The sequence below is a fragment of the Neoarius graeffei genome, chromosome 17 (assembly GCF_027579695.1).
Source record: "Neoarius graeffei isolate fNeoGra1 chromosome 17, fNeoGra1.pri, whole genome shotgun sequence".
Taxonomy (NCBI): domain Eukaryota; kingdom Metazoa; phylum Chordata; class Actinopteri; order Siluriformes; family Ariidae; genus Neoarius; species Neoarius graeffei.
Genome location: NC_083585.1, coordinates 68,135,137 through 68,162,250, shown reverse-complemented (window position 1 = coordinate 68,162,250; position 27,114 = coordinate 68,135,137). Strand labels below are relative to the sequence as shown.

The following is a 27,114-nucleotide window of genomic DNA, read 5'->3' as shown; positions in this document are numbered from 1 at the left end:
CACACACACACACACACACACAGAGTCATATAAACACACACACACACACACACACAGAGTCATATAAACACACACAGAATCATATAAACACACACACACACACACACACACACAGAGTCATATAAACACACACACACACACACACACACACACACAGTCATATAAAAACGCACACACACACACACACACAGTCATATAAACACACACACACCCAGAGTCATATAAACACACACACACACACACAGAGTCATATAAACACACACACACACACACAGAATCATATAAACACACACACACACACACACACACACACACACAGAATCATATAAACACACACACACACACACACAGAATCATATAAACACACACACACACACACAGAGTCATATAAACACACACACACACACACACACACACACACACACAGAATCATATAAACACACACACACACACAGAATCATATAAACACACACACACACACACACACACACACACACACACACACACACAGAATCATATAAACACACACACACACACAGAATCATATAAACACACACACACACACACAGAATCATATAAACACACACACACACACACACACACACACAGAGTCATATAAACACACACACACACACACACACACAGAATCATATAAACACACACACACACACACAGAATCATATAAACACACACACACACACACACACACACACACACAGAGTCATATAAACACACACAGAATCATATAAACACACACACACACACACACACACACACACACACACACAGAGTCATATAAACACACACACACACACACACACACACACACACACACACAGAGTCATATAAACACACACACACACACACACACAGTAATGAAACAAATGTTACAGAAATACAGCACTGAATTTAAACAGTAAACAAGGTACAGACATGGAGGGATGGACAGCGAGATAGAAAAAGAGATGGACAGAGAGATGGAGATGAGAGAGGGATGTTTTGAGAAAGGGATGGCTATTGAGATTAATAGAATGATCAGTCTATCGAGAGTGGGATTGTTGGAAAGTGAAAGAGAGAGAGAGCTGAAGGAAGAGAACTAGAAAGAAAGATGGATAAAGGGATGGGTGGAGAGATGAAGAGAGAGATAGATGAGGATGTAAGGATGCAGTATTGTATTTGCAACATTGTTCATGATCATGTAATGTTGTTCAGAATAAAATTAATGTGACTCATCAGTGTGTGTGTGTGTGTGTGTGTGTGTTCATGTTCCACAGCGCTCTGCAGAGGGATAAAGCTCTGTATCTAACCTGATCGAGACCACCTGAGAACTCCTGCAGGAACCAAGAGGCAGTTCACACTTCCTCACAGGGGCAGATACACACCTCCTGTCTACTCTCTCTCTCTCTCTCTCGCTCTCTCTCTCACACACACACCATACACATACCTTATACACACATTATACACACAGATCTGTATATGTGTGTGCGCGAGTGTTGCTCTTTCCTCATCACTCGCTCTGTAACAGAACCGTCTTGTTCTGGGTTCTTTTGGGACTATTAGGATGTAAACTGTAGGATAAAGTCACTTTAATTCCAGTCACAGGGCTGTAATTAAGGACCCTGTTGGTTTTAGTCCTCGTTAATAAAGTGACACGAGTCAAACTGTGAGTCTGTCAGACGTAAAGCACTTACTGCTCCGTCGCTAAAAAAAAAAAAACACATCTCAAAGACAAAGAGGGACATGCAAGCCATGCATTATTATTATTATTATTATTATTATTATTCACCCAAACCAGTGACACTGTGTTAAACAAATTCTAGAGCACTGAATTCAGGTGACTAACTTTAATCGTAGTTAAAAGAACATTTTTATCTCTATAAATTCAAATAAAATTAGTAATAAAACAGCAGACTCTGATCTGAGACCTGTAGATCAGCTGCTTCTTCATCTACAAGTGTGTGGCTAAAGGGTTAGCTACCTAGCTAACCGAGAAACGTTACCAGACCATTCTGTAAGGTTAAAAAAATAACCTTCCTGAGTAAAAACGAGACTCAGAAGCAGAGTGAGGATACCTTCACAAGAATTTGAATAAAGATGCGAGCAACAAGGCCAGAAACATTTGCGAAAACAGGAATTGGCAAGACTTCGCAATTATTCAAATGAGTATTGAACTGTTTCAGTCCTCTAAAACCAGGAAGTGATCGAGTGGAACAGATTGCTGTAGTGCTCTGGTGAACCTGACCTTTGCTGGCGGGGAGGGAAAATGTCCCGAGTCTTTGTTATGGTAACGTTTGTGTTATGATTGTGGGAACGTTTCTAAATCTCATCTCATTATCTGTAGCCGCTTTATCCTGTTCTACAGGGTCGCAGGCGAGCTGGAGCCTATCCCAGCTGACTACGGGCGAAAGGCTGGGTTCACCCTGGACAAGTCGCCAGGTCATCACAGGGCTGACACATAGACACAGACAACCATTCACACTCACATTCACACCTACGCTCAATTTAGAGTCACCAGTTAACCTAACCTGCATGTCTTTGGACTGTGGGGGAAACCGGAGCACCCGGAGGAAACCCACGCGGACACGGGGAGAACATGCAAACTCCACACAGAAAGGCCCTCGCCGGCCACGGGGCTCGAACCCAGGACCTTCTTGCTGTGAGGCGACAGTGTTAACCACTACACCACCGTGCCACCCACATTTCTAAATGTTGCACAAAAATATTGTTGATTTAGGAGCAGTTCTTGGTTTCGAATCGTTAGGTGAAAGTTGTCACATATTTACTGTAGTTGACCAAGCTTTATTCAAGCTATAATAATAATAATAATAATAATAATAATAATAATGGCTCATGTGGATGTACTTAAAGAAGAAAATGAAAACCAAAACTGCAGAACTTTTACTTGTTATAAAATGATACAATAATGCATAAAATGATATGTGGATGACCTCTCTTGCTCTCTCTCTCTCTCTCTCTCTCTGTAAAGATCTTTTAGTCCCCTGCCTTAGAACCCAAGCTCTGTTGTGACTATAGAGTGATTTAGTTCATGGCCCAGGGCTGTGAACTGTGTAGTGGCTTCTTTTAGCCCTGATCTTGATCTTAATTCATGCTGTAAATAAAATCTGTGTGATTATTTACTCCCAGAGTTTACAAACTCAATCTTTTAGTTCCAGAAACAATTTAGAAGCAAAAGAAGGGATGAATTTGAAAGTCCAGAGATACTGAGCATTGTTTTTATCATCACGACAGCTGTACAACCTCAGATATCCTGCATAGGGCACTGGGAAACTAACAGGTTCTGCAGTTGTCCATTAGCAATAACCATTAAAGGTTAGAACCTTGAAAAAAGGGACTTTTCCATTCAGAAAAGTCTCAGCCACCCAAAGAACCATTGAGAAACCTTTATTTTTTTAACAGCTAGTCAGTTTCTTTAAAAAAAAAAAATACTTATACTAAAAATAAACAAACTTTGTGGTTAGATCCAGAACCCTTAGTAGTTTTTTTTGGTTCCTCCTTTGGGGGAACCCTGATGGTCCTCTACAACAGTGTTTTCTCTCTTTAGAACACTTTAGAAAGCTAAGAGCACGTAATGATTCAGAACATAGTTGAGGAACCTTGCACTGTGGACCTGCTCCATGAGGCGCTATTGAGTTAATGTTTGTTAGCTACACTCTAAAGAGCTCACACACTTATAGATGCTCCAGTTGTCCCTTCATGAGGGTAACTCTTAAAGGTTTTATGTAGAACCTCTTTAGACCTAGAACTGTTAACCATCTCAAGGAACCTGAGTGGTATAATCTACAGTGCTTAATGGTTCTTTGGATGGTTCTGTAAAGGATAAAGTTCTGTACTGTTAATCCCTTTTCTGAAAGGAAAACGACTGTTAGAGAACTATTCAAGAACGCTTGAGGAACCTTTTTCTCCAAAGCTACTAAAAGTGGAAATTCTTAGAGGGAGGGAAGTGATGCATTTAGAACCTTTATTTTGTTTGTCCTTCTGGAGGAGCCTTTAATGGTTCCATGTAGAACCCTGCAACAGTGTTTTCTCCTTTAGAACCCTTATAGAAAGCTCAGAACATTTAAAGCAGATACGCAGAGCCTTTATTTTTAAATACATTTCTGAGTGGATAGTATCTCCATCCTTGACTCTTGTATGCTGCATAAATGGGAATAAAAATATATATTATTGAGAGTTAAAATCGACCGCAAAGTTGAGATTGGCGCTGCCCCGCTGAGCCAGCCAGCCCTGAGTGCGTGACGTCACAGCGGGAACCGGTTTTAAGGCCGAGGCCTTTTACAGCTATAGACCAAAGTCATATAAATAAAAATTTATGGTGAAAGTAAGAAATAGCGTTACCGACTTGCTCAACTAAGACTGATTTGACTTCACTGATTGTGGGTTGACTCTCATTAAAACAGGATGGGTGTTATAACTTATGCAACATACACGTGCATGCATGCATTTTCACTGATAAAACGTAAAAGGCTCATTAAATAATCAGATGAACTGAGACAATCACATTCTGAAGCAAATTAAATAATCTTATACCGCTAACTTAAACACACAATACAAGTTACATGGATTAATCTAAATGCAGGTAAACAACGTGCTGTTTTATCCAAATGAGAGTTGGAGTGTAACCCGTCTGTGTTCTCGCTTCTTGAAGGCCGATCTCGTGGCTGATTGTTTTGAAACAATCTGACTTTCAGTTGTTCGTTCAATTCTCCGTTCATTCGATTCTTCCACATAAGGGCGAGATTGCTGCTGAGGCGAGCATATCCAGCGGAGAAATCAGACGGCTGCTCCACTCATTCTCCATACTGAGTACTCCGCCATTACTGCTCGGCTCAGGCAATTACTAAAACCCGGGACAGAACGGGACGTCACTGGTTTTAGCAACAACCGTGGGGAGGTCACTGCCCGAGTGATATGTCACGTCCCGTTCCATCCTGGGTTTTAGCAACAACCCTCGGCTCACACTCCCATGAACTTCTCGCAAAATGCATCCAAATCTTTACAGTTTGAACATTCTCGGGCCATGAATGCAACGTAAATCCACCTTCTGCCATGTTGCTGCACCGGCCAACAACACATCTACGTGGCATGGCGATAAATTAGCTCAAAATGGAGGATCGGAGTTGCAGTCAGCTCTGTGTTTTAGTATAGCGGAAATGGTGATGAGACCGATAGCCTTCCTGCTGTGATGTTATGGACATCAAGGTCATTCACTCAGACGGCTACCTACAACCCCGATTCCAAAAAAGTTGGGACAAAGTACAAATTGTAAATAAAAATGGAATGCAATGATGTGGAAGTTTCAAAATTCCATATTTTATTCAGAATAGAACATAGATGACATATCAAATGTTTAAACTGAGAAAATGTATCATTTAAAGAGAAAAATTAGGTGATTTTAAATTTCATGACAACAACACATCTCAAAAAAGTTGGGACAAGGCCATGTTTCCCACTGTGAGACATCCCCTTTTCTCTTTACAACAGTCTGTAAACGTCTGGGGACTGAGGAGACAAGTTGCTCAAGTTTAAGGATAGGAATGTTAACCCATTCTTGTCTAATGTAGGATTCTAGTTGCTCAACTGTCTTAGGTCTTTTTTGTCGTATCTTCCGTTTTATGATGCGCCAAATGTTTTCTATGGGTGAAAGATCTGGACTGCAGACTGGCCAGTTCAGTACCCGGACCCTTCTTCTACGCAGCCATGATGCTGTAATTGATGCAGTATGTGGTTTGGCATTGTCATGTTGGAAAATGCAAGGTCTTCCCTGAAAGAGACGTCGTCTGGATGGGAGCATATGTTGCTCTAGAACCTGGATATCCCTTTCAGCATTGATGGTGTCTTTCCAGATGTGTAAGCTGCCCATGCCACACGCACTAATGTAACCCCATACCATCAGAGATGCAGGCTTCTGAACTGAGCGCTGATAACAACTCGGGTCGTCCTTCTCCTCTTTAGTCCGAATGACATGGCGTCCCTGATTTCCATAAAGAACTTCAAATTTTGATTTGTCTGACCACAGAACAGTTTTCCACTTTGCCACAGTCCATTTTAAATGAGCCTTGGCCCAGAGAAGATGTCTGCGCTTCTGGATCATGTTTAGATATGGCTTCTTCTTTGAACTATAGAGTTTTAGCTGGCAACAGCGGATGGCATGGTGAATTGTGTTCACAGATAATGTTCTCTGGAAATATTCCTGAGCCCATTTTGTGATTTCCAATACAGAAGCATGCCTGTATGTGATGCAGTGCCGTCTAAGGGCCCGAAGATCACGGGCACCCAGTATGGTTTTCCGGCCTTGACCCTTACGCACAGAGATTCTTCCAGATTCTCTGAATCTTTTGATGATATTATGCACTGTAGATGATGATATGTTCAAACTCTTTGCAATTTTACACTGTCGAACTCCTTTCTGATATTGTTCCACTATTTGTCGGTGCAGAATTAGGGGGATTGGTGATCCTCTTCCCATCTTTACTTCTGAGAGCCGCTGCCACTCCAAGATGCTCTTTTTATACCCAGTCATGTTAATGACCTATTGCCAATTGACCTAATGAGTTGCAATTTGGTCCTCCAGCTGTTCCTTTTTTGTACCTTTAACTTTTCCAGCCTCTTATTGCCCCTGTCCCAACTTTTTTGAGATGTGTTGCTGTCATGAAATTTCAAATGAGCCAATATTTGGCATGAAATTTCAAAATGTCTCACTTTCGACATTTGATATGTTGTCTATGTTCTATTGTGAATACAATATTAGTTTTTGAGATTTGTAAATTATTGCATTCCGTTTTTATTTACAATTTGTACTTTGTCCCAACTTTTTTGGAATCGGGGTTGTATATAAATCACTTTAATTGTAAAAAAATATTATATTAGATTTATTGTTAACGCTTAAAACTATTCCTGTGCCATTCTTGAGGTCTCAAGGCATTGATCAATGAAAAGTGAGGTCATAGCTCTGCGTATATGCTTTAATGATCCAAAGAACCCTTGAGGAACTTCATTATAACTGAATAGGAATATTTTCTATGTTGACTTTCTCAGACCCTGAAGTATACCGTTATACAAAGTGTTGCCATAGTTACATTTTAGTCACTTTTTAATTTTTTTTTTATAAAATTAACATCCTCTATCTTTTATTTTTCTTATGCTCAGGTGGCATCACATTAATTATGATTGCTGTCCTGGTTACTGATGCTAAACCAGTAAATTCCTCCTGCCTACTGAAAGTCAGGTGGTTAAAATTGATAAAACTGTTGCTAGGCGACTGCAGAATGCCGATGCTAAGCAGTACCTTGCTAATCATTAGCATGTTGCTGTTGAGTCATTTATTCGCAGTGAAAAGATAAAAACGACAGCAGAAATGACAGAACCATCTGGAATGTCAGTGTTCCTCCTCAGATGTTTTGGGATGTTACTGAAAAAAAAAAAGATGCAAAATACACAATAGTTACACCCGGTGTCTGTTGCTCACCAAAATAACACGGGGTCCACCAGACTGCACTTCACCACCTCGAACGCCCCTGTTGAAATCATGAATATGGGAGGAGCTTAGAGACAGCCAATCAGGAATGAGCATTTTCTTCAGCTGACGTTTAATACATGTCGTATTACAGTTTTCTATTTTTAATATTTATACATTTTTAATGTTATATCTAAACTTATTTACTTAAACATTTTAACATGCTGGTTTACTCTTGATTTGGATATAAAGGGACATGAATAAAATATTTTTAAAAATGAAATAATGATACTCAGCCTCTCTGGACTTTTGTGCATAACTAAATAAAATATTTTATTTTATCGCCATATTTTTTCTGATTTTTTTCCCTCCAGTTTTAATAACAATGTTGATGCCATCAGCTGGTAAAAATGTTGATAATAAAATGAAGTTTATTTTTTATCAGCTGAAGTTGTTTTTTACGCCATGGTTCTGCTGTATGAATGTGAATGTTCTTGGCGCCGGTGTTAATTGGAGGTGGGTTTGTGTTTAACCCCGGCATATGGCTGATCATCTCCTCTTCCTCTACACTGTGTCTATAGCAGAACTTTCTACGCCTCTCATTTACGCCTATTTATGAGGAAAACAAAAAAAGCTGTAGGTGTTTCTAAGTAATTATGTTAGGCTGGGTTTTTTGTTCCTTTGTTTTGACAGAATTGATCCACACAACAATGTGAATAATTCTTTATTTAGTTTTTATTGTGTTTGAAAAATAAAAGCAGATCTGCATATTTTGTGCAGCAGCTGATCACCGTGTTCTGTTTTTTTTTCTTTTCTTCCTGCATTCACAAAATGTTTTTGTGTCTTTAGCTGGTGGTTGCTAACATCAGGCCTTGATCAAACTTTTACTAAAGTGGTATACAAATATTTTCAAGGCCAAACTGAGCTAAAAATTTACACCAAATTTTACTGATATATATATATATTTTTCCCCCTATACTCGGTTATAAATTACTGACTTTATTTCAGGCATGTTCAAGACACAGCTAAGTAACATTTAGCCACACCCACAAAATACTATAAAAGACAAAAGAGAGCTGAAAATGACACGATAATGACTAAACCGTGAAGGAGCACCTCAGCTATAGATGACTTGCAACCGCATGATCAAAATGTGCTACGTCATGAGCGTCCGCCATGATGGTGGATATACAAAGCAATTAGGACGGCAGCTGCTGAAAGCATGTCTGTAAACAGTGCTGAATTTTCTCAGTATTACCATGATTTGAACAGTCGAGTGAAGATTCGATACGAAGAGAAGATAGATATGTGTGGTTCTGACCCATATTATTTAAAAATGTCAGACTTTTCTGAAGATAAGATGCTTCTACTGACCATCGAGTACCCAGATATCGCTGTCAGTCCTGCGTGCTTTGGTGTACGCACCTGAAGGACTCTCGGGCGCGCTTCGGACTGCGCGTGTGCCGAGCAGACTCATGCATGCGCGCTGTTAATGAGGCTCACCTGCACGGGAATAAGGCGCATCAGCACACCTATATAGAGACTCAGAAAACTCGTCAGTGTGCGTTACTGAGCCTTAGTTTCTGTCTTTGATTTCCTGGTTTTCAGATTTTTGCGCCTGTTCCTTGTTCCTGTTTTTCTCACTGCCTGTGATGGTCTGTTCGTGCCTCGCCTTACCTTTTGCTTGTTTCCCGTTTTTGAGATTGCCTGCCGTCTTGGATTGTTTGCCTGTGTTTTCACAATTGTAAATAAACATTACTTCTGCACTTGCATCCATCTCCTACCGCGTCTCTGACAATCGCGTTCTATCTGGTTTGGCTGCTGAAAAATCAAGTCTGACCTTGGAAACATATCCCATGTTCTGAGTGGGCGCCCAGTCTGGATTGTTTCCATCATATAATTTTGCTGGCGCTCCTAGAAGCGAAATGGTAATACACGTGTTAAAATTGTAACAACCGAGTGAACCACGACAAGAGAACGCTCATTTTATAGCAAAATTCTAGCAACACAAAATAAAATTCTTATCTATTATATTATCGAGAAAGCTTTTGAATCTCACCTGAGATAAAATGATGACTGCAAGCACGAGCTGTTTTGGTTTGAGTCTCTGTTAGATCAGCCCTGCCGATGTTGTTCAGCCGTGTTCGTCCCCTCTCCGTACTAAGCCTCAGAGTTTCCTCGCTCTCTTTCCCAATCATGGACAGAATTCAAAAACATTGGAACGTGCCACGGTCATGAGTACTGTTGTGGTCACAACCATATACAGCACAAAGATATGGCAGAGCTAAAAGAACGCTTAAAGCAGTGGAAAAGCAAAGAGAGTCGTGCACGCGTGACTGTTTTGTATGGAATGTCGCTTGACCCTGCATTTGTATCTCCACCAACATGGCCGACATCCGGGTTTCTATTTTGCTTTGACGTCACTTGCAAGTCAAGGATTAGAGACACATTAACACCTTCTCCTCCTTTTATAGGGCACCATTACTTTTGTTCAAATTTAAAGACTAGTCCTATTTTTGTATTAAAATATTACTTGAAATTTGCAATTTGACTTTCAGTGCCATAAATGTATAGTATCTCCCTCAGCACAATACACATCATGTTGTAATGGTGAAGCAACACAAATGAAGCCAAGGGTGCCAATACTTTAATCTTAATGGTCATAGACAATGCACGATTTGTTAGATAACATTTAAAATATAGTAAAATGAGGAGAATTTGACGAGTCGGGGGCGAATGCCTCTGCCATCAACCAGTCCTTGTTCTGAATGTGTCTGGCTGAAATTCCCAGGAAGGAAGCTACTGAAGAAAAACTACCTCAGGATTTTTGACCTTGCTGTGACCTTGAACCTGTTTGGATCACTTCCAGAATTTAATCAGTTCATCTTCTGGTTATAATGATCAGTCCATATAAATCTGCCAAAGATTTAGCCACTTGTTCTGGAGATATTGTGTTATTGAGACAGATATACAGAGGGTGTGGCATCCCGAGAACACCATACCAGGAGTCACGATCTCTCTGGAGCTGAAAATCTCTGGCTCTATCAGTCCTGTGTTTCCAACACCATTAAAGTTCCCATACCATAATATACAGCGAACAAGTCACTATAGTGAAATAAACCCCGACAGAGTGATGCAGGATATGAAGCGGAGGGTCTTGAATCACCCTGAAGGGGTTTATTTCACAATAATGTCCAGCGCCATATATCATCCTGCTTATTACACGGATACTTATGGAAGAAATCAATAATTTGACACAACATATTCATTTCAAAATGATTTTATTGCTTCTCCTAAAAAATTTAAAGGTAGACTGCCTTTCAGATTTTCAAGTGTAGGTCATAAAAAGAATTTTCCCAGACACCCAATTATTTTTGTTTCGTGACCGAAAGCTACTGAATTTCAATCACAGACTTCCAATTTTATTAGTTTTTTAAATAGAACAATTAATGAATTTATCTCCACGTGGCCCTAAATTCCCCGCTATTTTTTCCTGCTTCACCATGACCCAATTCAAGATACTACGTCATGCATCATGTGGTGGGCTTTCCCCGTTCACGCAAGGCATTGTGGGATACAAATTTGAAACAGGAGAGAAAAATGGAGGACGTGAGTGTGCGAATGAAACGTGAAAGAGTGCCTACAGTAACGAAAAATGAGAAGAAAAGACGTTATGTTCTATACGAAGGAAAGGAAACGCAGGACCAAACTAATAAATATGGGCGCTCAGCGAGCACCTCGGTGTGATCAGCTGTTCGTTTAGCGACAGAATGATGGAACTGTCAGTGCACGCTCAAAGGGAAACCTGTAGATGGCAGTAATGCAACACTGTGGATGCCAGCTGCCGTAAAACCCAAAAGAAGAAGAAGAAGGTAAACCTGCGCATGCGCACACGGACTTCCTCTGTCTGCTTGACTGCACCAAGCGAGCGATTTCATGCACATTATTTGCTTTAATCCCCTCAAATTAAATAACTTCCCAGCCACAGAATGGCCTGATATTTTGTGAGATATTACAGAAATAAACAGATATCACAATCACCACATTTCAGACGGAACTAAATTTCACCAAGTTTATGAAATCGAAAAGCCGTCTCGCTTTAAGTCTGTTAGATTCTACAGTTGGAGCTGCATCCAGAGCAACATAAACTCCATAGCCTTCGTAAGATTCACCTACATAGCGTTATAATTCACATTAAACTGATGAATATTTAAATTTAGTATAAATATGCAGGTGATTTTCTTTATTTTTTAAATAATCACCTGTGTATTTATACTAAAACAGTTATCCACCTCAGGCTCAGTGAATATCAGCGAATAATAACCTCGACTTCGACTCGGATATTATTCACTGATATTCACTTCACCTTCAGCGAATAATTGTTAAATAATTAAAGAACGGTACCTTGTACCTTTTATCCATTTAGAGTTTCAAATGTAATGTTCTGGAGTTCATTTCCTTTCTCACTTACATTATAGCAGCTATAAACAGCCTTTCCCTCACCAGTCTCTCTTTATTCTCTTTCAAAGTTAATACAATAAAATAACGCAGCTTGTCATGTGACTGAGAAACGGCAAAGAAGCGTAAACTCCTCAGTCCTGAAGCTGTCAGCAAACTGAGTAACTGACTGTTACAAAGCACCGACGCTGGAGACGCCGTCCATAAATGTTACATAAACACATGTCCTTATTGATCAACGATGATGTGTTTTTTTAAATATGAAGTGTTCGCATCCCTGTGAATGAGCTGTTACCATAGAAACAATAACTATTCAAGTGTTCAACTGAGCGAATTAATATAAACCTGTGATTTGAATTGCTGTTTCAGGACATTAATCAGCACCTTCTGACCAATCACAATCCAGAATTCAGCAGCACTGTGTTTTGTGTGTGTGTGTGTGTATACATATATACAGTGCCCTGCACAATTATTGGCACCCCTTGTAAAGGTTAGGAAAAAAATCCAGTTTTCAGTGAAGTCGCTTCATCTCACACTGAAAAAAATGAGAAAAATCCAACCTTTAATTGAAATAAATTTATTCTGAGAAATACAAATCCCTCATCAAGAAAATTATTTTCAGCAAAAACATGTGTGCCATTATTCTTGGCCCCCCTGCAAGTACAGTTAGGTCCATTTGGACACTGACACAAATTTTGTTTTTTTACCTGTTTACTGAAACATATTCAAATTATAGTTATATAATGGACATGGACATAAAGTCCAGACTTTCAGCTTTCATTTGAGGGTATCCACATTAAAATTGGATGAAGGGTTTAGGAGTTTCAGCTCTTTAACATGTGCCACCCTGTTTTTAAAGGGACCAAAAGTAATTGGACAATTGACTCAAAGGCTATTTCATGGGCAGGTGTGGGCAATTCCTTCGTTATGTCATTCTCAATTAAGCAGATAAAAGGCCTGGAGTTGATTTGAGGTGTGGTGCTTGCATTTGGAAGATTTTGCTGTGAAGAAAACATGCGGTCAAAGGAGCTCTCCATGCAGGTGAAACAAGCCATCCTTAAGCTGTGAAAACAGAAAAAACCCATCCGAGAAATTGCTACAATATTAGGAGTGGCAAAATCTACAGTTTGGTACATCCTGAGAAAGAAAGAAAGCACTGGTGAACTCATCAATGCAAAAAGACCTGGACGCCCACAGAAGTCAACAGTAGTGGATGATCGCAGAATAATTTCCATGGTGAAGAGAAACCCCTTCACAACAGCCAACCAAGTGAACAACACTCTCCAGGAGGTAGGCGTATCAATATCCAAATCTACCATAAAGAGAAGACTGCATGAAAGTAAATACAGAGGGTTCACTGCACGGTGCAAGCCACTCATAAGCCTCAAGAATAAAAAGGCTAGATTGGACTTTGCTAAAAAAAAATCTAAAAAAGCCAGCACAGTTCTGGAAGAACATTCTTTGGACAGATGAAACCAAGATCAACCTCTACCAGAATGATGGAAAGAAAAAAATATGGCGAAGGCGTGGTACAGCTCATGATCCAAAGCATACCACATCATCTGTAAAACACGGCGGAGGCAGTGTGATGGCTTGGGCATGCATGGCTGCCAGTGGCACTGGGTCACTAGTGTTTATTGATGATGTGACACAGGACAGAAGCAGCCAGATGAATTCTGAGGTATTCAGAGACATACTGTGTGCTCAAATCCAGCCAAACTGATTGGTTGGCATTTCATAATACAGATGGACAATGACCCAAAACATAAAGCCAAAGCAACCCAGGAGTTTATTAAAGCAAAGAAGTGGAATATTCTTGAATGGCCAAGTCAGTCACCTGATCTCAACCCAATTGAGCAGCATTTCACTTGTTAAAGACTAAACTTCAGACAGAAAGGCCCACAAACAAACAGCAACTGAAAACCGCTGCAGTAAAGGCCTGGCAGAGCATTAAAAAGGAGGAAACACAGCGTCTGGTGATGTCCATGAGTTCAAGACTTCAGGCAGTCATTGCCAACAAAGGGTTTTCAACCAAGTATTAGAAATGAACATTTTATTTACAATTATTTAATTTGTCCAATTACTTTTGAGCCCCTGAAATGAAGGGATTGTGTTTAAAAAATGCTTTAGTTCCTCACATTCTTATGCAATCATTTTGTTCAACCCACTGAATTAAAGCTGAAAGTCTGAACTTCAACTGCATCTGAATTGTTTTGTTCAAAATTCATTGTGGTAATGTACAGAATCAAAATTAGAAAAATGTTGCCTCTGTCCAAATATTTATGGACCTAACTGTAATACTTTGTACAACCCCCTTCCTTGGTCAGTAAAACAGCACCAAATCTCTCTTCTAACATTTTATAAGGTTGGAGATCCGGAGCGGGGCATTGAGCCCATTCCTCTTTACACAATCTCTCCAGATCATCCAGGGTCCTCGACCCTCTCTGGTGCTCTCTCCTCTTCAGCTCCGCCCACAGGTTTTCACTGGGGTTCAGCTCAGGGGACTGAGATGTTCAGGGCAGAAACTTGATTCTGTGCTCAGTGAACCATTTTTGTGTTTATTTGGACATCAGATCATTGTCCTGCTGGAAGATCCAATGACGACCCGGTTTTAGTTTCCTGCCAGAGGAGCCAGATTCTGATTTAAAATGCCCTGGTGTTTCATGGGGTCCATGACGCCGTGGACCCTAAAAAGGTTTCAGGGCCTTTGGAGGAAAAACAGCCCCAAAACATCACAGAACCTCCACCATATTTTACAGTTGGGATTGAGTTCTTTTCATTATAGCCGTCCTTCTTTTTACTCCAAACCCACTGCGAGTGTTTATTGACAAAAAGCTCTATTTTTGTTCCATCAGACCAGAGAACATGGTTCCAGTCAAAGTTGTCATAGTGTTTCACAAACTTAAGGTGCTTACATGTGTGGTTTTTTAGACATGTTTACTTCTTCTTTGATTCAGGAGCTTGGTTGCAAATTTGAATTTCCCTCCAGGGATTAATAAAGTGATTCTGATTCTGGTTAACTGACAGAAAATACTTTTTCTGGAACCTATGAAATAATCCGTTGGCATGGAGGTGGAGTCTGATGGGGGGTTTGGAGACTCGGAAACCCCAAGATTTTACTTTTTCTTGTAATTCACCAACAGTGATCCTTGGGGATGGTTTTTTTTTTGCCTCTCTTACCCTCCTCACTGTACGTGGGGTAAAATAAACTTGGCTCCTCTTCCAGGTGAGTGTGTACCAGTTCCAGTTGGTGTCCACTTTTTTATTATTTTTGCCCTAACAGGACATAGGAAATGGACATTTTCAGGTGAGATGTTTTTTATCCCCATTCTTTGACTTATGAAGGTCAACACACTTCTCCCTCATTGGGTTTGTGTGTCTCTTATCTTTCCCATGTTGAGGGAATTTGGCCTCTGTGTTGCCTCATATTTGTTCCCCAGTTAATCAGGAAGTCATGGATTACAGTTTGAAAGTTCCTACACACTCCGATCAACTCAAACATGGACAATTTACATTTACACGAGAAATGTGCTTCAGTTACATCATGTTCTCTGTCACTTCCAGAGGTGCCAATAATAATGGAGAGCACTCATCTCATCTCATCTCATCTCATTATCTCTAGCCGCTTTATCCTTCTACAGGGTCACAGGCAAGCTGGAGCCTATCCCAGCTGACTACGGGCGAAAGGCGGGGTTCACCCTGGACAAGTCGCCAGGTCATCACAGGGCTGACACATAGACACAGACAACCATTCACACTCACATTCACACCTACGCTCAATTTAGAGTCACCAGTTAACCTAACCTGCATGTCTTTGGACTGTGGGGGAAACCGGAGCACCCGGAGGAAACCCACGCGGACACGGGGAGAACATGCAAACTCCACACAGAAAGGCCCTCGCCGGCCCCGGGGCTCGAACCCGGACCTTCTTGCTGTGAGGCGACAGCGCTAACCACTACACCACCGTGCCGCCATGGAGAGCACTGTGTATAAAATTTTTACCAAAGCAGTTAAGATGAAGAATCATTTTTAAATGGTCACAGTATGTTTTCAGAGCGATGTATCATCACAGCCCTTGGATCCTGCTGTTTTAAAGCGTTTTCCGATGAACACTCGCAGTACACGAGGATTATAAAATCACAGCTCTCACTGCGAGTGCACTCATGTTATTTTTCCGCTCTCGTCTGGTTTCACCTCCGTGACAAAGAGCTCATCGTTTCTCCGCTGAGCCTGCACACATTTCGAGAATATAAATCATAAAGCCATTATCTCAGCTCTGCATCGCTTTATTGCTCGGCCTGTAGAGTGGAACTGTGTGTTTAACTTTTACGATCAGTTCATCCCGGCATTAAAACTCGCCATCTTCAGCCTGATGTTACACTTTACTGTAAAACTAATTAACACTGTTCATTTATGCTATTCATCCATTATGTACTTACTGCATATAGATTTATGGATACGCAGATACATTTCATCTTGTGCATGTTTTATATAAATATTCTGCAGCATCTCTGGGTCAACATGGGCGGAACTTAGGTTACATTATAATCCAATCATAAACAGATCATGTGACCTCATCATCACTAACCTTTACTGTCACTTCTTTAGATTCACTACTGGTCTTAAGAAATACTGATCTTAATAATCAAGGACAATTATACTGAAACATTCACTAAGCTAGCTAGCTAACATTAACATTTCCACTCCAACAGCAGCCATCTGATATTACATAGCAAGACGAGTTTTTTTTTTTGTGCAGTTAACACAGCTAGCTAAATCCGTCAGCAACCTGGCGAATGTTAGGTTTCACTATATTCACTTCTTCAGCTCAGCATAGCTTGTTAGCATAAAATACCAGTGATAATTACACAGTAAAATAGCCTAGCGACATAACCAGACCAGTAACACCAGTAGCTACAGTGGATATAAAAAGTGAATACACCCCGTTAAAATGATCGGTTTTTCTGATGTAAAAAAATAAATGAGACCACAATAAATACTTTCAAAACTTTTCCCACCTTTAATGTGGCCTATAACCTGAACAATTCAATTGAAAAACAAACAAATCCGTTCAGGGGAAAAATAAAAAATGTACAATAAGCTGGTTGCATAAGTGTGCACACCCTTCAACTAATACTTTGTTGAAGCACCTTTTGATTTAATTACAGCATTCAGTCTTTTTGGGTTCACGTCGTCATCGTCTTGGTGCGGGATGACTCAGGGGGGCTGAGCGTCCGTGGCCCGTAGCACAATATCCCTCCAGCCCTCTCTGTCTTTCACCATGTGGGCAGCAGTCCATCAGGGTCAGTACATCGCGCTGAGGGACTTTCTTGATGGCGTCTTGCAGAGCATCATAGAAGTTGTCATGGGCTTCCTCATTGGCCTTTCCATTATTGCTTGTAGGAGCATAGAACTGGATCACCGTTATGTTGTATGGGTGCGCTTTTAAACGAACACTGACTAGCCGATCGTTAATAGGGTTGTATCCAAGCAGGGACTTCCGCGTGACAGGATCGAGCACAAATCCGATGCCATGATTGTATTCTCTTCCAGCGTCTTTACCACTGTAGATCACCTTCATACCATCATGGTCGAAACTTCCACTGCCTCTCCATCATGTCTCCGACAGCCTGAGAATGTTGATACCGAGCCGGTCCATCTCAGAACACACTGTAGCTAGTTTCCCCGCTACATACAAACTGCGCACATTCCAAGTTGCCACGAAAAGCCATTTCCGCAGGCTCACACCCCGGCCTCGAGAGGCGGCTTCGGCAGGGGGGCTTCCACGTGTAGGTGGGTTTGGCCCAGCTGCATCATGGATGGCACTCCTTTGGCTCGGGCTACTTGCCTCTTCCCCAGTTGCAATTCGGACGATGGGAACCAGCCTGGGGGACTCACCAGCCACCGCCATAGCGTTGTTTCCTTGGGTTGTAACCATATTGTGCGAAGAGTTGTCTGGGAAAGTATAGCAAGCGGTAGGGATCCCAACTTCCTTTCCGCTGCCACGGTTCCACTCTAACTGTGGAGGGTGATGGTTAGCCGGTTTGCTCATAGTTGAGCTACTGTGCCCAATCGTCGTGAGAAACTGTGCCGATAGAGACGCACCATCCTCGCTGCACTCCTCTACTGAGCCACTGCTGCCCGGCCAAGGGACGTAAAAGAGAGGTAGCCACCTCACAAGTCGTGAGCTGAACCACGAGTCGTCTCCTCTTCGGGCACTCTGCGACAGGGGGTAGGCGTCCCCAGCCGGAGGCATCCGCTAGCTGGCCCACCCCACCAGTTTTAGCTGGCCAGCCAAGGCCGTTGCCCGGGGTGTGCCCGCTGCTGTGCCCAAGTAGCTACTAGGAGGCACTGGTGGGACTTGAGCACCACGTGGTGACCAGTGGTCTGGACCACCCGTAAGGCAGCGGGTGTGGCTGTCCGGTTTCCAAAGGTGCTACACCTCCGTGACAGCCCCATACACCCCTTTGGGTTCACACCTGCCATCAATTAAAATGACTGATTAACCCCAAATAAAGTTCAGACATTTACTCAGTTCCATCCTCCAGCAAAAGCCAGGGTTCACAGAGAGCTTCTCATTGTTGAAAGGTATCAGTCAGGAGAAGGGGACAAAAACATTTCCACGCCATTAGATATACCATGGAGCACAGTGAAGACCGTCATCAAGAAGTGGAGAAAATATGGAGCAACAGTGACATTACCGAGAACTGGACATCCCTCCAAAATTGATGAAAAGACAAGATGAAAACTGGTCAGGGAGGCTGCAGAGAGGCCTACAGCAACACTGAAGGAGCTGCAGGAATTTCTGGCAAGTACTGGTTGTGTACTACATGTGACAACAATCTCGTGTATTCTCCATATGTCTGGACTATGAGGTGGGGTCAAAGAAAAACATCCAGGCTCAACTAAATTTTGCAAAAAAAATACAACTCTCCCAAAAGCATGTGGGAAAATGTGTTATGGTCTGATGAAACCAAGGTTGAACTTTTGGGCCACAATTCCAAAAGGTATGTTTGGTGCAAAAACAACACTGCGCATCACCAAAAGAACACCATACCCACGGTGAAGCATGGTGGTGGCAGCGTCATGTTTTGGGGTTGTTTTTCTTCCGCTGGAGCAGGAGCTTTAGTCAAGGTGGAGGGAATTATGAACAGTTCTAAATACCAGTCAATTTTGGCCCAAAACCTTCAGGTGTCTGTTAGAAAAATGAAGATGAAGAGGAATTTCATCTTTCAGCATGACAATGACCCCAAAAAAGTTTTGGAATGGCCCAGCCAGAGCCCAGACCTAAATCCAATTGAAAATCTGTGGGGTGACCTGAAGAGGGCTGTGCACAAGACACGCCCTCACAATCTGACAGATTTGGAGCGCTTTTGCAAGGAAGAGTCGGCAAATATCGCCAAGTCTAGATGTGGCAGGCTGATCGACTCCGACCCAAAAAGCCTGAATGTTGTAATTAAATCAAAAGGTGCTTCAACAAACTATTAGTTTAAGGGTGCACACACTTATGCAACCAGCTTATTGTATGTTTTTTATTTTTTATTTTTCCCCTGAACAGATTTGTTTGTTTTTTAATTGAATTGTTCAGGTTATAGGTCACATTAAAGGTGGGAAAAGTTTTGAAATTATTTATCGTGGTCTCATTTTTTTACATCAGAAAAACCGATCATTTTAACGCGGTGTATTCACTTTTTATATCCACTGTAAGTGCACGAGCATTCTAGCTAACATTACATTGTAACCATTACATAAACTATTTAAATCTAATAACCGCTTTTGCTAGCAAGTGAGTTAACTTCTAAAGTCGAACATTCTAATCTTCCAGCTGTGGATCAAAGGCAGAGTTTAAGTCAGATTTTAATCCACCAATCACAATCCATGACATCACAACAATACGCAGGAACCTGGGCTCAGGTTTAATTTATACACTTGATAGTTTTATCAGAACACAACTCACATGTTACTGAACTTGGCGAAAGTCAGATAGTAACTGCTGGAGGAGTTAGCGTTAGCGGAGATGATGAGTTAGCGAGCTAACATTAGCGCAGTATGAGTTCAGGTAGGGGCGGCACGGTGGTGTAGTGGTTAGCACTGTCGCCTCACAGCAAGAAGGTCCGGGTTCGAGCCCCGTGGCCGGCGAGGGCCTTTCTGTGTGGAGTTTGCATGTTCTCCCCGTGTCCGCGTGGGTTTCCTCCGGGTGCTCCGGTTTCCCCCACAGTCCAAAGACATGCAGGTTAGGTTAACTGGTGACTCTAAATTGAGCGTAGGTGTGAATGTGAGTGTGAATGGTTGTCTGTGTCTATGTGTCAGCCCTGTGATGACCTGGCGACTTGTCCAGGGTGAACCCCGCCTTTCGCCCGTAGTCAGCTGGGATAGGCTCCAGCTCGCCTGCGACCCTGTAGAACAGGATAAAGCGGCTACAGATGATGAGATGAGATGAGACATCGAGCTGAACATGTGAGAAGAAAAGCCTGCATCAGTACGATCAAGTTTGTCATTGGCTGATCAGGTATAACTCAAGGCCCGCCCTCACTGACCCACAGACTTCTTTAAGTTTATACTGTTTTATTTCTGTTCATTGTTGTATCTGGGAAGCAAATGTTTTATTATTTGATCATTTTGACATAATGAGTCTCATGTAGGAAAGACGCCTTGAAAATAGTTTACGATTAAGATAAATATTTGTATTATTAATTAATTAATGTGTATTAAAGTTACCTTTACGAGGCTCTGAGTAATTAATGTGCTCTGAATGCTACAGTTTGAGCTCCACACCGGTTTTACGGGTTTTATGTTCTGTCACGGTGAAACACTGCCACCTGGCGGTCAAGTACAGATTAAACTAAACTAGATCCCAAAGCCCAGTGATTTCACTGCGAGCCATGAACACACACACTTATCTAAAACATCTTAAAGGGACAATATCAGGCAGAGACTCGGTCCACCTGCAGTGTCTGAATTATTATTATTATTATTATTAGGGGCCAAGCAGCGAAGCTGGCGAAGGCCCCTAATGAGTTTGTCGGTTTTCTTATTATTATTATTATTATTAGGGGCCAAGCAGCGAAGCTGGCGAAGGCCCCTAATGAGTTTGTCGGTTTTCTTATTAGGGGCCAAGCAGCGAAGCTGGCGAAGGCCCCTAATGAGTTTGTCGGTTTTCTTATTATTATTAGGGGCCAAGCAGCGAAGCTGGCGAAGGCCCCTAATGAGTTTGTCGGTTTTCTTATTATTAGGGGCCAAGCAGCGAAGCTGGCGAAGGCCCCTAATGAGTTTGTCGGTTTTCTTATTATTATTATTATTATTATTATTATTCAACTTTCTTCTCCTATGGGATGTCAATGGCAGCCAATAGAACCACACATAGGAAAATGCTCAAATTTGGCACACACATTCTAGACAGTCTCAGCATTCCCCACAACAATTTTTAGGTCCCCACCCCGAACCCTCTAGCGCCACCAGCAGGTCAAAGTTGCAGGTACATTTCTGCTTGTAACTTTTGAACCGTTGGTCCGATTTTCAAAAACTTGGTATCCCTGGAATCCTTGGGTCAAGACGAATCCAAAGCACCCCATGACGTCATTTTCCGCCCATATAGTTTTCCCGCCATTTTGAATTTTGTGAAAATCAATTAAAATGCTTCTCCTCCCTCAATTTTGGACCAATTTCTGCCAAACTTGGTAGATGGCAACTTTGGACTAAGCTCCACAAGAAACTTACCCGGTTTTTAGAATTTCATAAGCGTTTGGCCGTGGCAGCCAATCAAAATTGGAGGCGCAGACGCCAAACAGGAAGTGTGCTCATATTTCGGCCGCCCTTTGGCGTATCTTAACGAAACTTGGTGGCTTTATGCCCCACCCCTCCCTGAAGGACCCCAAAGAATTTGGAACAAATTGGCTGCTAGGGGGCGCTATAACTAGGAAAAAAGTCTTTTGGCTCATATCTCATGATGCGTTTTGGCTAGAAACAAAATTCCACTGCCTATGGAATCCTTGGGTCAAGACGAATCTATCGGACCCTATGACGTCATATTCTGCCTTGAGGATTTTCCGCCATTTTGAATTTTGTTAAAATCATTGAAATTCTATGGAAACCCATAGAACCGTCTGACGACAGGTTTTCAAATTTGGCACACTGATTCTAGGCTGGCTCAAGGTTCTTGTCAGCAAATTTCAACTCACCACCTCAAACTCTCTAGCGCCAACAACAGGCCAAAGTTGCATGTACATTTCTGCTTGTTACTTTTGAACCGTATGTCTGATCGTCAAAATCTGTGTATCGCTGGAATCCTTGGGTCAAAACGAATCCAACGCATCCTATGTCGTCATATTCCGCCTTGTATATTTTCCGCCATTTTGAATTATGTGAAAATCAATTAAAATGCTTCTCCTCCCTCAATTTTTGACCAATTCCTTCCAAACTTGGTAGATGGCAACGTTGCACTAAGCTGCACAAAAAACTTACCCGGTTTTTCGAATTTCATAAGCGTTTGGCCGTGGCTGCCAATCAAACTTGGATGTGCAGACGCGAAACAGGACGTGTGCTCATTTCTCGGCAGCCCTTTGATCTTTCTTAACCAAACTTGGTGGGATTATGCCCCACCCCTCCATAAGTGCCCATACCACATTTGGTGCACTTTGGCCATTAGGGGGCGCTATAACTTTCCAAAATGTGTTTTGGCTCATATATAATTGAGCTCATATCTCAGCAGTCTTTTAGCACACACACACACACACACACACACACACACACACACACACACACCTAGTACACTTGAAGTAATTTCAGCCATCACAGTCAATCGAATTTGACGGTGAAGCCGTGCATGCCTCTAACCATCTGGTTGGAGGTACATTTCTGCTTGTAAACACTTCCTGTGCGTGCCTATGACCGTCTGCCTGGTCAGTTCTTTCTGTTGCCATGGCAACTTAGGCTGGGTCACCCTGCTTGGCCCCGCATTGCTGCTTGCAGCTATATTTAGGGGCCAAGCAGCGAAGCTGGCGAAGGCCCCTAATGAGTTTGTCGGTTTTCTTATTATTATTATTATTATTATTATTATTCAACTTTCTTCTCCTATGGGATGTCAATGGCAGCCCATAGAACCACACATAGGAAAATGCTCAAATTTGGCACACACATTCTAGACAGTCTCAGCATTCCCCACAACAATTTTTAGGTCCCCACCCCCAACCCTCTAGCGCCACCAGCAGGTCAAAGTTGCAGGTACATTTCTGCTTGTAACTTTTGAACCGTTGGTCCGATTTTCAAAAACTTGGTATCCCTGGAATCCTTGGGTCAAGACGAATCCAAAGCACCCCATGACGTCATTTTCCGCCCATATAGTTTTCCCGCCATTTTGAATTTTGTGAAAATCAATTAAAATGCTTCTCCTCCCTCAATTTTGGACCAATTTCTCCCAAACTTGGTAGATGGCAACTTTGGACTAAGCTCCACAAGAAACTTACCCGGTTTTTAGAATTTCATAAGCGTTTGGCCGTGGCAGCCAATCAAAATTGGAGGCGCAGACGCCAAACAGGAAGTGTGCTCATATTTCGGCCGGCCTTTGGCGTATCTTAACGAAACTTGGTGGGTTTATGCCCCACCCCTCCATGAAGGACCCCAAAGAATTTGGAACATATTGGCTGCTAGGGGGCGCTATAACTAGGAAAAATGTCTTTTGGCTCATATCTCATGATGCGTTTTGGCTAGAAACAAAATTCCACTGCCTATGGAATCCTTGGGTCAAGACGAATCTATCGGACCCTATGACGTCATATTCTGCCTTGAGGATTTTCCGCCATTTTGAATTTTGTTAAAATCAATGAAATTCTATGGAAACCCATAGAACCGTCTGACGACAGGTTTTCAAATTTGGCACACTGATTCTAGGCTGGCTCAAGGTTCTTGTCAGCAAATTTCAACTCACCACCTCAAACTCTCTAGCGCCAACAACAGGCCAAAGTTGCATGTACATTTCTGCTTGTTACTTTTGAAACGTATGTCTGATCGTCAAAATCTGTGTATCGCTGGAATCCTTGGGTCAAAACGAATCCAATGCATCCTATGCCGTCATATTCCGCCTTGTATATTTTCCGCCATTTTGAATTATGTGAAAATCAATTAAAATGCTTCTCCTCCCTCAATTTTTGACCAATTCCTTCCAAACTTGGTAGATGGCAACGTTGCACTAAGCTGCACAAAAAACTTACCCGGTTTTTAGAATTTCCTAAGCGTTTGGCCGTCGCTGCCAATCAAACTTGGATGTGCAGACGCGAAACAGGACGTGTGCTCATTTCTCGGCAGCCCTTTGATCTTTCTTAACCAAACTTGGTGGGATTATGCCCCACCCCTCCATAAGTGCCCATACCACATTTGGTGCACTTTGGCCATTAGGGGGCGCTATAACTTTCCAAAATGTGTTTTGGCTCATATATAATTGAGCTCATATCTCAGCAGTCTTTTAGCACACACACACACACACACACACACACGCACACACACACCTAGTACACTTGAAGTAATTTCAGCCATCACAGTCAATCGAATTTGACGGTGAAGCCGTGCATGCCTCTAACCATCTGGTTGGAGGTACATTTCTGCTTGTAAACACTTCCTGTGCGTGCCTATGACCGTCTGCCTGGTCAGTTCTTTCTGTTGCCATGGCAACTTAGGCTGGGTCACACTGCTTGGCCCCGCATTGCTGCTTGCAGCTATATTTATTATTATTAGGATGCAGTGCTGCAGCACAGCAACCTATGGGCTCCCCTAGGGGAGCCCATAGGTTGCAGTGCAAAGCACTGCAACTATTGTTCTTCTACGTATTTCTTCTTCTTCTTATTATTCCTACGCAAATTTTGATTTCGAATAACTCAATAACCGTACGTCGCACACAGACAAACAATATATCAAAACGTGCGGCTCGATCGGACTCGCTATGCTATTACTTTTCTCTATAGAATACGATTTTTTCGCGACGTAGTCGCGAAAAAATCGCCCCAAAAAACCCCATTCATTTCTATGGAATTAATTGAAAAAAAAGCACTTTTTCAATGTTTTTCAAACATCCACTGCTCTGGCATGCTTTCACCTAGAGACATGATTCAAACTCTAAAACGTAGGAAAACTTCTCCTCTGTGGATCTGGCATTCAACTTTTCTGCTAGGTTTTACACTTTCGGATCAGGCCCGGTTCAAACGCCATGTGGTTTCTGGGAGAAAATCCGGCTTTTGAATGGGTGTCTATTGCGTTACACACCAGTGAGGGTCGTTAAACTTAGAGTGTAGGCGGCTTCAAAAAAAAGGTCAAACTTTCTCGCTTAAACTCCGTTTTCAGCCACAAATTTCACTCTACAGACATGATTTTCTCAAAAGTAGTAGGAAAACTTGTCCTGATTCACACAATGTGTCTACCTAAACGATAGGATTTACGGTTTTTGAATGACAAGCCTCAAAGCGAGGAGAGCACAGGTGAGCAGCCTCATTGACTCCCAGTATAAACGTTGCTGAAAAGTCACTCGTTTTTAACTCCCTGTAGCGTTCTCATTTTTAACAATACAAACAAAAAAATACATCATTTTATTCAGGAAACCCTTCTAGCGCTCACTGTGAAAGAATTTTGTGAATAGCTGCTTCCGTTGTCGAGTTATTTGTCATTGTTCGAGGCCTGGTCCTTCATAAAAAAACAGTAGAAAACTCCAGCCCTTGTGTGTCAGCCTCACCTTAGCCGCCCACTTTATTAGGAACACTTCTGTTCGTACATACAAACTACAAACACTCTTCTTAGAGTTTAGAGTTTATTTTATTTTTAAACCGTGTTTTCAGCCACAAATTTCACTCTACAGACATGATTTTCTCAAAAGTAGTAGGAAAACTTGTCCTGATTCACACAATGTGTCTACCTAAACGATAGGATTTACGGTTTTTGAATGACAAGCCTCAAAGTGAGGAGAGCACAGGTGAGCGGCCTCATTGACTCCCAGTATAAACGTTGCTGAAAAGTCACTCGTTTTTAACTCCCTGTAGCGTCCTCATTTTTAACAATACAAACAAAAAAATACATCATTTTATTCAGGAGACCCTTCTAGCGCTCACTGTGAAAGAATTTTGTGAATAGCTGCTTCCGTTGTCGAGTTATTTGTCATTGTTCGAGGCCTGGTCCATAGCAATTTACAGCAGACACCTGACATAATCTTGTGTGTGTTTCTTAACTCTCCTGTTCAGGCCCATCACCATGCCAATTGGGGCCAGTGACGGGGCAGAGGGAAAAGCTGTCTCAAGAACACACACATCATGCTCAAAATTTCAAACTTAAACTGTTTTCAGCCACAAATTTCACACTACAGACATAATTTTCTCAAAAGTAGTAGTCACACTTGTCCCAAAAAAAACCCATTCATTTCTATGGAATTAACTGAAAAAAAAGCACTTTTTCAACGTTTTTCAAACATCCGCTGCTCTGGCATGCTTTCACTTAGAGACGTGATTCAACCTCTAAAACGTAGGAAAACTTCTCCTCTGTGGATCTGGCATTAAACTTTTCTGCTAGGTTCTACACTTTCGGATCATTCCCGGCTCAACCGCCATGTGGTTTCTGGGAGAAAATCCGGCTTTTGAATGGGTGTCTATTGCGTTACACACCAGTGAAGGTCATTATCTTAGAGTGTAGACAGTTTGAAAAAAAAGGTCAAACTTTCTCGCTTAAACTCTGTTTTCAGCCACAAATTTCACTCTACAGACATGATTTTCTCAAAAGTAGTAGGAAAACTTGTCCTGATTCACACAATGTGTCTACCTAAACGGTAGGATTTACGGTTTTTGAATGACAAGCCTCAAAGCGAGGAGAGCACAGGTGAGCGGCCTCATTGACTCCCAGTATAAACGTTGCTGAAAAGTCACTCGTTTTTAACTCCCTGTAGCGTCCTCATTTTTAACAATACAAACAAAAAAAATACATCATTTTATTCAGGAGACCCTTCTAGCGCTCACTGTGAAAGAATTTTGTGAATAGCTGCTTCCGTTGTCGAGTTATTTGTCATTGTTCGAGGCCTGGTCCATAGCAATTTACAGCAGACACCTGACATAATCTTGTGTGTGTTTCTTAACTCTCCTGTTCAGGCCCATCACCATGCCAATTGGGGCCAGTGACGGGGCAGAGGGAAAAGCTGTCTCAAGAACACACACATCATG

The 27,114-nt window shown here is 41.9% G+C and overlaps 2 protein-coding genes across 3 annotated transcripts in view; both read left to right on the top strand.

The window, feature by feature from the left end:
* tox (thymocyte selection-associated high mobility group box) overlaps positions 1–2,505 on the top strand; it is a 66,841-nt gene extending 64,336 nt beyond the window's left edge. For both annotated transcript variants that reach the window (XM_060897905.1, XM_060897904.1), the window contains exon 9: positions 1,275–2,505. In XM_060897905.1, coding sequence (XP_060753888.1) covers positions 1,275–1,311 — 37 coding nt within the window. In that variant the 3' untranslated portion in view covers positions 1,312–2,505. The remainder of the gene's footprint in view (positions 1–1,274) is intronic.
* Positions 1–27,114, top strand: part of LOC132864475 (NLR family CARD domain-containing protein 3-like) — a 1,256,659-nt gene that overhangs the window by 777,383 nt on the left and 452,162 nt on the right. The window lies entirely within an intron of this gene.